The 17,098-nt window shown below is 39.3% G+C and overlaps 1 protein-coding gene across 4 annotated transcripts in view; it reads right to left on the reverse strand.

Moving 5' to 3' along the window:
- LOC139745766 (ribokinase-like) overlaps positions 1-16,544 on the reverse strand; it is a 59,288-nt gene extending 42,744 nt beyond the window's left edge. The window contains exons 1-2 of one of the 4 annotated variants that reach the window (XM_071656303.1): positions 16,517-16,544; positions 10,885-10,974 (exon numbers count right to left, since the gene is read on the reverse strand). In XM_071656303.1, the coding sequence (XP_071512404.1) occupies positions 10,885-10,937 (53 nt within the window). In that variant the 5' untranslated portion in view covers positions 10,938-10,974; positions 16,517-16,544. Of the gene's footprint in view, positions 1-10,884; positions 10,975-14,813; positions 14,940-15,057; positions 15,160-15,245; positions 15,381-16,516 lie in introns of those variants that run through there. The other 3 variants (XM_071656301.1, XM_071656302.1, XM_071656300.1) reach the window with 3 other exon arrangements.
- Between the last annotated feature and the right edge of the window lie 554 nt (positions 16,545-17,098).

Below are 17,098 nucleotides of genomic sequence, written 5' to 3' on the forward strand. Positions count from 1 at the left end.
ATGGCCCAACCCACCCACATACACATGTATATACATACACACCCACACATGCACATATACATACCTATACATTTCAATGTATACATACATATACATACACAAATTCATATATACACATGTACATATTCATACTTGCTGCCCTCAGCCATTCCCGTCACCACCCCGCCACACATGAAATGGCACCCCCTCCCCCCGGCACACATGTGAGGTAGCACTAGGAAAAGACAACAAAGGCCACATTCATTCACACTTAGTCTCTAGCTGTCATGTGTAATGCACCAAAACCACATCTCCCTTTCCACATTCTAGGCCCCACAAAAATTTCCATGGTTTACCCCAGACACTTCACATGCCCTGGTTCAATCCACTGACAGCACATCGACCTCAGTATACTACATAGTTCCAATTCACTTTATTCCTTGCACACCTTTCACCTTCCTGCATGTTCAGGCCCTGATCACTCAAAATCTTTTTCACTCTATCCTTCAACCTCCAATTTGGTCTCCCATTTCTCCTTGTTCCCTCCACCTTAGACACATATATCCTCTTTGTCAGCCTTTCCTCACTCATTCTCTCAATGTGACCAAACCATTTCAATACATCCTCTTCTGCTGTCTCAACCACACTCTTTTTATTACCACACATCTCTCTTACTCTTTCATTACTTACTCGATCAAACCACCTCACACCACATATTGTCTTCAATCATCTCATTTCCAACACATCCACCCTCCTCCACACAACCTTATCTACAGCCCACGCCTTGCAACCATATAACATTATCAGAACGACTATTCCTTCAAACATACCCATTTTTGCTCTCTGAGATAATGTTCTCGCCTTCCACACATTCTTAAGTGCTCCCAGAACCTTCGCCCTCCCCCACCCTGTGACTCACTTCCACTTCCATGGTTCCATCCATTGTTAAATCCACTCCCAGATATCTAAAACACTTCACTTCCTTCAGTTTTTCTCTATTCAAACTTACCTCCCAATTGACTTGTTCCTCAATCCTACTGTACCTAATAACCTTGCTCTTAGTCACATTTACTCTCAGTTTTCTTCTTTCACACACTTTACCAAACTCATTCACCAGCTTCTGCAGTTTCTCACCCGAATCAGCCACCAGCGCTGTATCATAAGCGAACAACAACTGACTCACTTCCCAAGCCCTCTCATCCACAGCAGACTGCATATTTGCCCCTCCCTCCAAAACTCTTCAATTCACCTCCCTAACAACCCCATCCATAAACAAATTAAACCACCATGGAGACATCACGCACCCTTGCCGCAAACTGACATTCACTGGGAACCAATCCCTTTCCTCTCTTTCTACTCATATACATGCCTTACATCCACGATAAAAACTTTTTACTGCTTCAAGCCACTTGCCTCCTGCACCATATACTCTTAATACCTTCCACAGAGCATCTCTATCAACTCTATCATATGCCATCTCCAGATCCATAAATGCTACATAAAAATCCATTTCTTTTTCTAAGTATTTCTCACATACATTCTTCAAAGCAAACACCTGATCCACACATCCTCTACCACTTCTGAAACCACACAGCTCTTCCCCAATCTGATGCTCTGTACATACATGCCTTCACCGTCTCAATCAATACCCTCCCATATAATTTCCCAGGAATACTCAACAAACTTATATCTCTGTAATTTGAGCACTTACCTTTATCCCCTTTACCTTTGTACAGTGGCACTATGCATGCATTCCACCAATCCTCAGGTACTTCACCATGAACCTTACATACACTGAATATCCTCACCAACCAGTCAACAACACAGTCACCCCCCTTTTTAATAAGTTCCGCTGTAGTACCATGCAAACCTGCCACCTTGCCGGCTTTCATCTTCTGCAAAGTTTCACTACCTCACCTCTGTTTACCGAACCATTCTCCCTGATCTTCTCATTTCGCACACCACCTCAACCAAAACACCCTATATCTGCCACTATATCATCTAAAACATTCAACAAACCTTCAAAATACTCACTCCATCTCCTCACTTCATCACTACTTGTTACTACCTCCCCATTAGCCCCCTTCACCGATGTTCCCATGTTCCCATTTGTTCTTTTGTCTTATGCACTTTATTTACCTCCTTCCAAAACTTTTTATTCTCCCTAAAATTTAATGATACTCTCTCACCCCAACTCTCATTTGCCCTCTTTTTCACCTCTTGCACCTTTCTCTTGACCTCCTGCCTCTTTCTTTTATACATCTCCCACTTAATTGCATTTTTTCCCTGCAAAAATCATCCAAATGCCTCTCTCTTCTCTTTCACTAATAATCTTACTTCTTCATCCCATCACTCACTACCCTTTCTAATCTGCCCACCTCCCACGTTTCTCATGCCTCAAGCATCTTTTGCACAAGCCATCACTGCTTCCCTAAATACATCCCAGTCCTCCCCCACTCCCCTCACATCCTTTGCTCTCACCTTTTTCCATTCTGCAGCCAGTCTCTCCTGGTACTTCCTCACACATGTCTCCTTCCCGAGCTCACTTAGCCTAACTACTCTCTTCACCCCAACATTCTCTCTTCTTTTCTGAAAACCTCTACAAATCTTCACCTTCACAAGGTAATGATCAGACATCCCTCCAGTTGCACCTCTCAGCATATTAACATCCAAAATTCTCTCTCTCATGCGCCTATCAATAAACACGTAATCCAATAACATTCTCTGGCCATCTCTCCTACTCACATAAGTATACTTATGTATATCTCTCTTTTTAAACCAGGTATTCCCAATCACCAGTCCTTTTTCAGCAAACAAATCTACAAGCTCTTCACCATTTCCATTTACAGCACTGAACACCCCATGTACACCAATTCCCTCAACTGCCACATTACTGACTTTTGCATTCAAATCACTCATCATTATAACCTGGTCTCGTTCATCAAAGCTGCTAACACACTTACTCAGCTGCTCCCAAAACACTTGCCTTTCATGATCTTTCTTCTCATGTCCTGGTGCATAGGCACCAATAATCACCCATCTCTTTCCATCCACTTCCACTTTTACCCATATCAAACTAGTCTACTTTCTTACACTCTATCACACTCCCGCAACTCCTGTTTCAGGAGTAGTGCTACTCTTTCCTTTGCTCTTGTTCTCTCACCAATCCCTGACTTTACTCCCAAAACATTCCCAAACCACTCTTCCCTTTTCCCTTTGAGCTTCGTTTCACTAAGAGCCAAAACATCCAGGTTCCTTTCCTCGACCATACTACCTATCTCCTTTTTTCTCATCTTGGTTACATCCACACACATTTAGACACCCAAATCTGAGCCTTCAAGGAGGATGAGCACTCCCCGCGTGACTCCTTCTTCTGTTTCCCCTTTTAGAAAGTTAAAATACAAGGGGGGTTCCATCTCTCTGCTCCTGTCCCCTTTAGTCGCCTTCTATGACACGCAGGTAATGCATGGGAAGCATTCTTTCCCCCCCAATTCCCAGGGATATGTTAAGTCAATAAGTGTATTAATTTTTTTCATATAAATTTTCAAATTTTTTCCCCCAATAACCTCTTCCATTTTTTATTTTCATATAATAATAAGGTAAAGCTTAAAGTTTATATATATTTTTTGCTTTTAATGAACTGCAATTAAAACTTTTTTTTAACTCATAGGGTCTGCTAGACCTAAGGGTAGTGAAACTGTTGTTCCACATGACAATAGTGTTCTATGGCTTATACCAGAATACAACAGTGAAAAAATATTGCAGTGTTTGGCTTCTGGAATATACAGATGAATAGCAACAGGCCATGAAAAGTCACTGATGTTAAGGCTGGAGCATAGAGGAGGGTCCCTGTAGACTAGGTAGGTGGAAGTTCCACTGCAGAGTAACACCTACAATACACTGGATGATGGAGCCTGGATCATGACGAACACCTCTAACAAACTGACAAAGGAGGGCATCAGCAATCATGTTGTCAGCTTCCTTGACATGGCATATATCCACACTTAACTGCAAGATGTAACCAAGGTAACGGGTGACACATACATTGTAAGTTTACCTTGCAATGACTCCAAGGATCCTCTTATTCCATTGTTTGGGCTGAGTCCAAGCTGCTGAGTATGTTCATTGGTCATCTAAAGTGTTTAAGGATCTTCATACTCCAATGTATGGACTGAGTTTGGTCACTAGTCATCTAAATAATTGGAGGCAACAGCCTGCAGACCCACATGATTACCAAAGCTTGGGTGGTCTGGTACACTTAGTAGATACTTATCCAGGGCCTTCTTAAGCCTCTCCACTCTCTATGCCTCAGAGTATTTCTGATGGCTGCAGGCAATGTGCTGAACATTCTGGGGGCCCTAGATGTTCAACATGTTTTCTCATGTACTTACTGCACATTTTGATGCCTGTTGTGCCAGAAGGGCATTATCCTTGAGTTTAGGCTGGGAGCCATGCCTTTAGGGAGTTTCTAAGTGTTGTTCTCAGTCAATGTGGCACAAGTCAGTGATGACTTTTAATCCTATCAGGGATATTGTCCTCAATCAGGGTAAGCATTGTATCGGATGCTATTGTGTTTAACCAAGGCAACAAGCTTTCCCACCATAAGATAAATTCTGTGCAAACTGTACATATGGCAACCCAAACATACGAGGTACCTGAATGTCTCAGTAACCCTTTTATGGCTGTGGAGGGCATCTGTAGCACCCACCACTGTCCACAGTACCCACTCCCAGCCTACACCACCCATACTTAGGATTGACCAATCTGGTAATTAATCTCTTCTAAAAACAAATGCACAGCTCTTAAGTCATGAGAAAAAATATTATTTTATTGTTTGCACAACTAATCATATAAATAAGAAAAAAGTGTGGTTTCAGAAGTGGTAGAGGATGTGTGGATCAGGTGTTTGCTATGAAGAATGTATGTGAGAAATACTTAGAAAAGCAAATGGATTTGTATGTAGCATTTATGGATCTGGAGAAGGCATATGATAGAGTTGATAGAGATGCTCTGTGAAAGGTACTAAGAATATATGGTGTGGGAGGCAAGTTGTTAGAAGCAGTGAAAAGTTTTTATCGAGGATGTAAGGCATGTGTACGTGTAGGAAGAGAGGAAAGTGATTGGTTCTCAGTGAATGTAGGTTTGCGGCAGGGGTGTGTGATGTCTCCATGGTTATTTAATTTGTTTATGGATGGGGTTGTTAGGGAGGTGAATGCAAGCTTTTGGAAAGAGGGGCAAGTATGCAGTCTGTTGGGGATGAGAGAGCTTGGGAAGTGAGTCAGTTGTTGTTCGCTGATGATACAGCGCTGGTGGCTGATTCATGTGAGAAACTGCAGAAGCTGGTGACTGAGTTTGGTAAAGTGTGTGAAAGAAGAAATTAAGAATAAATGCGAATAAGAGCGAAGTTATTAGGTACAGTAGGGTTGAGGGTCAAGTCAATTGGGAGGTAAGTTTGAATGGAGAAAAACTGGAGGAAGTAAAGTGTTTTAGATATCTGGGAGTGGATCTGGCAGTGGATGGAACCATGGAAGTGGAAGTGAATCATAGGGTGGGGGAGGGGGAGAAAATCCTGGGAGCCTTGAAGAATGTTTGGAAGTCGAGAACATTATCTCGGAAAGCAAAAATGGGTATGTTTGAAGGAATAGTGGTTCCAACAATGTTGTATGGTTGCGAGACGTGGGCTATGGATAGAGTTGTGCGCAGGAGGGTGGATGTGCTGGAAATGAGATGTTTGAGGACAATATGTGGTGTGAGGTGGTTTGATCGAGTAAGTAATGTAAGGGCAAGAGAGATGTGTGGAAATAAAAAAAGCGTGGTTGAGAGAGCAGAAGAAGGTGTTTTGAAATGGTTTGGGCACATGGAGAGAATGAGTGAGGAAAGATTGACCAAGAGGATATATGTGTCGGAGGTGGAGGGAACGAGAAGAGGGAGACCAAATAGGAGGTGGAAAGATGGAGTGAAAAAGATTTTGAGTGATCGGGGCCTGAACATGCATGAGGGTGAAAAGCGGGCAAGGAATAGAGTGAATTGGATCGATGTGCTATACCGGGGTCGACGTGCTGTCAATGGATTGAATCAGGGCATGTGAAGCGTCTGGGGTAAACCATGGAAAGTTCTGTGGGGCCTGGATGTGGAAAGGGAGCTGTGGTTTCGGGCATTATTACATGACAGCTAGAGACTGAGTGTGAACGAATGGGGCCTTTGTTGTCTTTTCCTAGCGCTACCTCACACACATGAGGGAGGAGGGGGATGTTATTCCATGTGTGGCAAGGTGGCGATGGGAATAAATAAAGGCAGACAGTATGAATTATGTATATGTGTATATATATGTACATGTCTGTGTGTGTATATATATGTGTACACTGAGATGTATAGGTATGTATATTTGCGTGTGTGGACGTGTATGTATATACATGTGTATGGGGGTGGGTTGGGCCATTTCTTTCGTCTGTTTCCTTGTGCTACCTCGCACACGCGGGAGACAGCGACAAAGCAAAATAAAAAAATAATAAATAAAAAATATTTTTCCAGTAAATAATTTATCCTCACCTAGAAAAGGTTAAGTCTTAACTCATAAGAAAAATAATTTAAAATTTGCCCAAATTTTCATAAGAAATATTACCTTGATTTTTGTGCATGGGGGGGGGGATATCAACTGCATACCAAAAGATTTAAACGGGAATAAAGCCTTAAACAGATTTCTTTCTTTCATCTGTGAAAAAAGTAAATGAGTGCAGACTTTCTTCATCATTAACAGTTAAGGAGGCTTATCAGTATAATAAAAGTAAAACTACACCAAGTTAAGTTCTTGGGTATACTTCATATATATACAGTAAACCCTTGATTTAATGGATTGTGATATAATGGATTTTGGATTTAACGGATCCAGCAAGGAATAATACATTAATCAATAAGTCAAGAAATAGAAAAAGATTAAAAATCTCAAACTCCGCACCATGTGCATTTCTTGTCACGCTTGTTTTTGGTAGCATGGGGTATACTCGCTTTGTTTCAGTTTCATTCTTCCTCAAACTGTCATGCAGTCAGGTTGTATACTGAGAATTGTGCCTTTAATTATTACATACTTTTGCAATCCATACAATTCAAAATGGCATCAAATGATAGAGGAGTTAAAAGAAAGCATGTGAACTGTATATTGTATTAAAAAATGGCACATAGGTTTAGCATATTAACCCTTAAATGTGAGGTTACTTACAAGTTTTGCAATCACAGTATAGAAAATATATTCAAATTTTGTTTGTAATAAAACTATAAAATTACGTGCAAATGAAATTCACGTGTATAAATAAGTGAGCTAATATAACTTTGTTGGCTTTGGTTTAATGTAGAGGTTATTAAGTAAATACCCAGGAGGAGGGATGGAGCTGGAGCAGAGGATGAGTTTTGTGCCACAAATTCATTTATGACACCATTGTTGAAAGAAATAAAGCAAGATCATGTACAAAAAACTGAGTTACAGTATCAAAAGTTACACAGCTGTGGTGAAGCCCTGAAGTTACTGCATGAATGCACCTAGAGTAGGGAAGGATATCTAGGGGTTGGCAAACCTCCTGATGCAAATTATTAAAATAAGACTTACCACAATCTTATTTCATTTATTCACTTATATTTAGGTAAGGACCTCTTTCTAGAGGCTTATGCAGCCCAAAGCTCTGCTACTTACTTCCAGTAACAGGGACATATGGACTAGTTTGAAGTGAGAAATTCTTTGACAAAACTATACTTACAATGATACAGCCTAACCATAGCGACTTTCCAGGCAGAGTCCAGTAACATCACTGTTTATGGTTATTCACATACATATTTACACATACTCTCATAAATCTAAAATTTTAAACTGATTTACACATGAACTTAAAAACTGCTTCCAAGGCATGGTAGTCTTTCAAGAAAGCATCTATAGTCACCAAGGTGACATTTAACAGCCATACAAATGTCAAAATATTGGTGAGGATTTTAAACAAAGCCTGTAACACCTAGTACTAAACAAAGACTCCCAGCACCTGCTACAGAAGCCTTCATATAAAGACTCCCAGTGTTTAACCCCTTACCTGCTCAACAGAGGTATTTACTCGAGCTGCAGAAGTTCTTCAGATGTGATTTTATGTAATGAGTTTCACTTCTCTATTTCAAGGCTGCACCATGCTTCTGAGGTGGCAGTATGGGATAATTTCTCCCCATAGTCATTTATCTTCCAGCCATGCCAATGACCACACACTTTTGTAAGATTTCTAAGAAAGAAAATGAGTGACTTGGTCGTCACAAAGGACTAGGTGGATGATCCTGAATTACCTACGATGATGATCTGTTTTGGAGAATAATTCTGTGGACAGTGACTCTTCCCAGCAGTGAAAGTTGACCAGGAAAAGGTCTGTCTAGCAAAAGTGGAGGCAGTTTTCCCAGGGCCTACCTGACTGACAACAGCGAATATGGTTGGTGTAGCTAGTGATTTTGCAGACTTTCAGAATTTTCCTATTTTGAAAAAAATGATCAGTGGATGACACTTATCATAATAACAAGGTAAGATTTATTACGTATGATAAAACAAAATTAATTGGTATTAAATTTTTGGGTATAGATAAAACAAATCATAAAATATGGACCCACAGATGCAAGTCTCTTGACATTCAGGTTTTACTCCTGCACTTTTTAGCATGTTGTGTTGAAACATCTACAAGACTTCTGAGCATCATCATGGTTGAAGTAGTGGACAAATATACTTCTTATTTTTCATTGTTATATAATGAAGTTACATACGTCTTTTATACAATTTGAAAAACTCAAAAATCACAGCGTTGGAAAGGAAACCTAACTGAGGATATGATAGATTGACAATGAGGATATATAGTAATGATACTTTCTTACCCTAACTCTCATTTGCCCTCTTTTTCAACCCTGTACCTTCCTCTTGACCTCCTACTGCTTTCTATTATACATCTTCCAATCATTTGAACTCTTTCATTGTAAGTAATGCCAAATGCCTCTCTTATCTTTCATGAGCAACTTTACTTCTTTCCACCACTCACTACCTTTTTTAATCTACCCACCTCACACTTTTTGCATGCCATCAGTGCTTCTCTAAATACCTCCCATTCCAACCCAATTCCCTCATTTCATTTGCTCTCATCTTTTGACATTCCACACTCAACCTCTCCTGGTATTTTTTTACACAAGTCTCCTTTCCAAGCTCATTTATTCTCACCACTCTCTTCTCCCTGCCATTGTCTCCCCTTTTTCGAAAACCCCTACAAATCTTCACCCTCACTTCCATAAGACAGTGATCAGACATCCCAACAGCTGCCTCTCTCAGCACATGTACATCCAAAAGTCACTCTTTTACATACCAATCAGTTAATATGTAATCTAATAATGTTTGTTGACCATCTCTCCTTCTCATATAGATATATTTGTGCATCTCTCTCTTTTTAAACCAGATATTCCCAGTCACCAGTCTTTTTTCAGTTGACAAATCCACAAGCTCTTCAACATTTCCACTCACAACAATGAACACCACATGTGCATCATTTATACCTTCTACTGCCACCTGACTGACTTTCATATTTAAATCACCCTTCACTAATACCTGGTCTCATGCACCAAAACTGCTGACACACTCAACTGCTCCCAAAACACTTGCCTCTCAGGATCTTTCTTCTCATGGCCAGATGCATAAGCACAAATACTGAGCCATCTCTTGCCATCCACTTTCAATTTTACCCACTTATACTCTTTCAAACACTCCCATAACTCTTGCTTCAGGAGTAGTGCTACTCCTTCCTTAGCTCTTGTCCTCTCACCAACCCCTGACTTTATTCCTAAGAAATTTCCAAACCATTCTTCCCCTTCACTCTTGAGCTTCATTTCACTCAGAACCAGAATGTCCAGGTTTCTTTCCTCAAACATACTATCTGTCTCTCCTTTCTTCTCATCTTGGTTACATCTACACACATTGAGACACCCCAGTCTAAGCCTTCGAGGAGGATGAGCACTACCCACTTAACTCCTTTTTCTGTTTCCTCCTTTAGAAATTTCATTTATGACTGAAAATAACATCGCAAATATGAATAGTTTGTAAGCATTAACTGGTCGGTGAGCAACATCAGCAGCCATCCAGTTCACCTTAAGTGTGGATCCAGGTTATGCTATTTTAGCTAAAGTGTTCACGTCTCCTTACCCAAGCTTAATGTGGTTCAGATTAGAAATATGTAAAAGAGTATAAATTCAAGATTTTATGTGTAAGTCAGCATTGTTCCTAACCTGCTACCAGAGTCCTAAACAAGGGAAATCGTTAATGAGACAGGTTGTCTTCTAGCAAATATCAGTATAGCTTTCAAGTATATCATTAAGGAAATACATCAGTAAGCTGTTCATATCCTACACACAGTCAAAACTAGAATATGCTTCTCAAGTTTGATCACTGTACCTAAAGATACACAAAGTGCTAATAGAGAAGGTCCAGAAAAGAGCAAAAAAGATGGCACCAGAATTAAGAGTGCTAAGTTGCCCATAAAGAAGAGAGAAGGGTGAGGGATGACTCGATCTCAACTTTTAAGGTTTGAAATTACATGGATAGCGCTTCAAGAAATATCATGATAAAGTAGCCAGAGGTTTTAACAAGAAATTAAGAGGGAAACCTGTATGGAAGTACTTTTATAATAAAAGTGGTGAATGAATTGAATAGAATGACTGAGGACATGGTTGAAGGGCTTACATAAATCAAAGGTTTATGATAGTAGAGTACATTCAAGAGATGGGGCCTCATAAGTGCAAAACTGCCTCCCCATACAGTACAAACAGGTAGTTACAGTATTCTAAATGTAGAAAACAAAAGTAAAATTTTGTGCAGCATACCTCTGCTTCAACACCTCCACAAAGAAAACATACCTGATGAGATCTGTATTACAAGAGCCCACAACAACAACTTTGGGAGAAGCCATTTCTCCAGATGCTTGAGTACAAGGCAGTTATCAGAACCTGAAACCAGAGACCACTTAATTATATAAGGCTAATACCATCATTTGCACAAACTGTAAATAACAGTACTGTGTTTGAAAAGCCATGCCAAAACAGTGAGACTGAAGAGATAAACATACAACTATTTTCAAATTAAATGTAATTGGTCCAATAAATCTGCTGATGGGCTAAAACAACCCATGCTTGGAACCACCATTGACAACTTTATTAAGTACAATACAGTTTTATAGAGGAGAAGACTGATTGTGTTGTATTATTGAAGTGTACATACAGGTCTGTAAATACACATATACAGATACTTCATTATATTACTCATATAACCCAGGCTGAACGACTTTCAATAGCAGGGAAACAATAGGCTCCTTGGGAGTGAGAAGTTCATCAAGGAGACGGTGTTACCTTTTGTCAGCTGATGGTGGTACATCCACAATGAAGGGGACTTTTCACACATGGCATAACCACAGAGGCAGATTCCATTATCACTTTTACAAGTACATAGAGCATTGAAAAATATTTTTTGAGTGTCCTGACCCATGTGGCTGCTTATCATCAGATTTATTGGATTAAAAGTCCAATTCAGTATAAACCTTACCTAACTTCACCTAGTAACTAAGATATCTCAATCTATTGTTTTTCTTTGAAAGACAAGTTTAATCTTGTCCTTTTATTCAGTTACTGGATAGTCATTGTGCAAAATATCTGTTTTCACAGTCTTGTCCTTGTACATGCAACCATTTCTTGCAGATATTCTTTACCAAATGGCAGGAGAAAGAATACAGTAATGCCAAAGGTATACTTCATGTGTAACCATGAAATCTAAGATAAATCTAAGCCCTCTGGTGAAATTCAGTTGTTTTCATAGGTTCTGTTGATTTCTACAGTTTTTCCCCACTGACACATTAAACGACAATAAATTTTCCCTGATTTTTTCATGGCTTTCACCACTACCAATAATTGCAGATTTGAGTGAGGAACTACAGAAACTGGTTTCTGAGTTTAGGAGAATGTGTAAATGGAGAAAGTTGACAATGAATATGAATGAAAGCAAGGTTATTATATTTTGCAGTGGAGAGACAGGATAGTTGGAGAGTAAGTTTTCATTAGAGAGAAGCTGGAGGATATGGAGGATTTCAGATACCTAGGTGTGAACATGACAGTGATTGGAACCACAGGAGTTGAAGTGTATTATGTGACTCCAAAAATGGGAATGTTTCATGGTGTATTAGTCCTGACGATGTTATATAGATGGATGGCATGGTGCCTAGATAAAAGAAAAAAAAAAGTACAGGTAATGATGAATATGTTGGAAATGAAATGTTTGAGCAAAATGTGTGGTACGAGGAGGTATGACCAATTAAGAAATGATGGGGCAATAGAGAGGAGGAGGCATATGAATATGTATGAGAGTTGAAAAGGGTGCTAAAATGGTTTGGATATGTCGGAAGTGGAGGGAACAAGGGGGTAAAAGAATGGAGTGAAAGATACTTTGAGATGTTAGGACTTTAACATGCATGTTGTACTATCAGTAAGCTGAACCAGGACATATGAAGCAGTCAGGGAAAACCATGAAAAGGTCTGTGGGGCCTGGTGGTAGACAGGGGGAGCTTTGTTTTCAGTGCATTATACAGGAGAGCTGGAGAGATGTGAGCAAGTGAGGTTGATCTTCATCTTTTCCTGGCACTACCTCATTCATGCAGTTAATGACAAAAAAATATGTAAATACATAGGGTTTTGATAAACATTCATATCAATCTTACCAAGTCTGATTCACTTCTACTGTGTCAAAAATCTAGAGTATTTGTATGCTTTTCTTTCAATTTCATAAGTTACCTCTGAGATACCCTTACCTTTAAGACTTCACTTACATTCTAACCACTCAATTATGGTGGACTAGGATATGATTTTTCTTACCTGGAAATGGTATAACCTCGAAATATGGATAAAATAAAAGTTACAGGGTTACGTCAATCTATGGCCTTGCTTTCCAATAGAACTGTGTGGTGTGAACAGACTCAAGTGGTATTGTATATATAATTCAGGTGATTTTCATGTTATCATCCAACATCAGTGGTTCTCAGCCTGGGACTTTCACCCCTGACTAGGTGTTTTTGAAACAGGGAGTGGTAAACACAAGAGAGGTGGCATGGGGTGGGGTGCTCATAAAATCTAAATGTGCTTGATTTATAGACAGAGCAACAGTAAAGAAGCATTACTTCCAGAAACAAAAGCATCAGCTTTTCTTTTGCTTAAATTGCAATATTATACTGACACCTTGGTGGGCATGGGTGTTTCTTCTGTCCTCTACTGTACTAAAATTCTATTTCATTATGAATCATTATGGTACTGTAAAAATGTTCAACGTTTGAAAACTACTCATAAAATTGCCTTTCCATCACCAGAACACAGAAGAGGATCCAAGCTAGTAAAAAAAAAATATTAGGTATTAGCTCAGATCCTTCTTTGTATTTTGGTGATATTTATGCCAGAGTACAAAAATGCAAAGGAGTACAGTGAAATTCAAAAAGCAATATACAATCAGGTCTTTTCAAGCTGTTTGTAATAGCAGAAAATGTCAGTAACTCGTAGATATAGTGTGGTAAGATCACGATTCAAGGAGAAAAAAAGACAAAATTTTCACGTAACTGTGGAGGTGCAAATACTGTCAATCATAAACTTTAACATATATATGGTCTTTCAACCATTTCAATTGGTAAATCATCTCATGTTTTAATGACCCTGCTGAAAAAAAAGTACTTCCCCTCATTCATTGTAAAATATTTGCCTATGAGTCCGTATCCATTTCTATGAATGAAATCAGATAATTCAAGCAATTCTTGAAGCAGAATTTATTTCAATTTCTTTGAAGGTAGCATAAGCCGTCATTGTTTCCTATCAGGGAGAACTAGGTTTGGAGAACTACAGTTCAACAAAAATGAATTGATAGTGGGGGAGGGCTATGAGGATCAGGGAAAATGTAGATTTACTTAATGCAAACTTCACACAACTTATCGTTGCAATCGACATTCAACTCATTTCCACTACTGTTTGAAAAATATGTGATTGTGCTAAGTCTTGTGTTTACATGTGTACAACAGCTGAGCAATTATGTCCATTCCAGTGAACATACTGGGGATTACAGATTTGTTCCAATGTACACTTTGTATAATATGGCAAGATGCAGTAGATGACATTTTTCGTATTTCGACAGTTTGGTAAATCCTGGATCCTTCAAGAAGTATGGTAAGGTTTTCTTGAATTTTGTGGATTTCTAGAAGTATCTTCCCAATTTGTACATTAACTTCACACTTTCCCTGACCTTCAGAGCCTTCTATATCGCTTTAATTACTACTTATCCTGTAGCAGCAAGCGAAAATAAATTCAATTCTTGCCCTATCAGTCATCATATTCTTCTCCATGTAGTACAATACAGTTGTACGTGACTCCACCTTCACTGCGAATGAAAAATCTTGTTAAGGAATTAGCTTCAATAGGTGGGCATCCTTCCCCCACGACTCAGGGTAGCACAGCCATGGAGATGTATAAGCCCCAGAAAAAGTCGATTTTTGAAGGACCATAAGCTCCCTTTCAGAAAGGAGTTCTGGGGTAATTACATTGCCATGCTATAATATGAGTTTGTCTCCTGGTGCCCCTCAACTGGCATTTTACCAACAAGCGGTCTAACACAGTGCAGTAGTAACTTATGAAATACAGTTTAACCTACACATGTATAGTATAACCCTTATATTATGGCCTTACCTACTCAAGTATAGTATAATGTATGCTAATGGGTCATTTCTAGCTCTATTCATGTATCAATTTTTTTTAATGTAATACCAAACCTTTTGGAGTGAGGAAGGTGGTTAGACACCCACAGCACTGCTATTAAATGAGGAGTATTGAGTGACAATCTTATCTGTCGGTTCTATTAATTATTTCTGTACAACGCGATAAAGTTACTATCTTACTATTATCTTACACTGTCACGCAATGACTGATATTTCTATTTAAGTATGGGTAATGACTACGTACATCCAATGTTTGATTAGTTATTTAGTGACCTCTTAACGACCTTATATGGCTTACCTATCTCTTGTGCCAATCAAATATGGAATGATAAATGGTTAAGTAGCACCATCAGGGTTCAGAGTCCAGCTCTGTTATATTGTCTTATTAAAGCAGCGTCAAGTCTACATCTGAATGATATAGTCAAATTGACTTTGACCGACGTTAAATGTTCATTTTGACCTCGTGTCATCTGAGGGAAAGTGTACCTTTTCATGGTGGAGTCATGTGAAACATGGTCAGGTCACTCATGTGTCATGCTTCTGGTCGCTAGAAACTGTAGAGTTAGGATGACTGGTCACGTTTGCCTGACACCATGACACAAACACCTCCAGCGAACTCTCTCTCTCTCTCTCTCTCTCTCTCTCTCTCTCTCTCTCTCTCTCTCTCTCTCTCTCTCTCTCTATCTATCTATCTATCTATCTGTCTACATCTATCTATTTACATGTATAAAGAGCGGAGGGTTATCAGTGCGTGTAAACTTGGGATAATAACGAAGCCTCTCTCTCTCTCTCTCTCTCTCTCTCTCTCTCTCTCTCTCTCTCTCTCTACCTATCTATCTATATCTATATCTATCTATCTATCTATATAAAGAGCGGAGGGTTATCAGTGCGTGTAAACCTCGGATAATACCGAAGCCCCTTTAGATAACATTCATTCCAGCATCTTTTCTATGACAATAAGACGATATCACCCTCACTAACTGCACTTGATATATAACGATTACCACTTAATTACACCCTTAAATCACCCTGAGTCGAACAGCAGTAGAAGCAGCCTCAAAATAATCCATCAGTTACGAGCCTCGACCTCTATGCTCTCTTTTACAGCTTCCTATTACATAGGTTTCTATTTCTTACTTATAAGACAAGATCTCCCTCAATATGTGGTTTTTACTTACACTTAAGTGTTGTTAAGTACATGAGTTACACATAACTCTCCTCCCCCCCCCCTCCTCCTCGCTATGGCCTGTAAAATTGTAATTCAATTGAAATGTAAAATCAATTACAGAAATATTGTAATTGAAAATAAAATTGAAGTAATTGTGATCAAGTTCATCGTGAAAAGGTGGAGGAAAGTGGCACAGGTAACGTTGTAAATGCAGACATGGGCAGGCGGTACTTGTCTGAAAAAATGGCGGAAGCGTCAGCGGTGTAATTTTTTATTTCATCAAAAGTTTTTCCGAAATTTGGCAAATTTTAATAATAAATTTATGGTAATATCAATGTAATTGTTATTGTCAAATGCATTTGTAATTATGATTGTAATCTAATAAATGGGAAGTGCTTGTAATTGTAATTAATTTTTGAAGCGTAATTGCTCCAACACTTTCCTGTAACCAACACATTCAGAATATGTACAATCCCGTGATCCTCATTACAAATCTCCCTGTGTTTTCTCTTAGACTGTTGTATACAATCTTGTGTAAACTCAAATTGCATTTCTGGACCAAATGAGACTCAAGTATCCATGAACATACCTACAGAGGAGGCACCGTGACGCGTCTTTCCTGGCCTCCCTCGTCCTGCTTTCTGAACCAGTTTTCCCGGGCGGGTCGCCGTGGTCAGGGTCACGGACGAACAAGAGAGCATCGAGTTGCGTCCCTCATGGGCTCTTTAAACAGGTATTTTACAGTTGCATTTCTTTATATATATATATATATATATATATATATATATATATATATATATATATATATATATATATATATATTTTTTTTTTTTTTTTGCTTTGTCGCTGTCTCCCGCGTTTGCGAGGTAGCGCAAGGAAACAGACGAAAGAAATGGCCCAACCCACCCCCATACACATATATATACATACGTCCACACACGCAAATATACATACCTACACAGCTTTCCATGGTTTACCCCAGACGCTTCACATGCCTTGATTCAATCCACTGACAGCACGTCAACCCCGGTATACCACATCGCTCCAATTCACTCTATTCCTTGCCCTCCTTTCACCCTCCTGCATGTTCAGGCCCCGATCACACAAAATCTTTTTCACTCCATCTTTCCACCTCCAATTTGGTCTTCCTCTTCTCCTCGTTCCCTCCACC

This window comes from Panulirus ornatus, chromosome 62 (assembly GCF_036320965.1).
Source record: "Panulirus ornatus isolate Po-2019 chromosome 62, ASM3632096v1, whole genome shotgun sequence".
Lineage (NCBI taxonomy): Eukaryota > Metazoa > Arthropoda > Malacostraca > Decapoda > Palinuridae > Panulirus > Panulirus ornatus.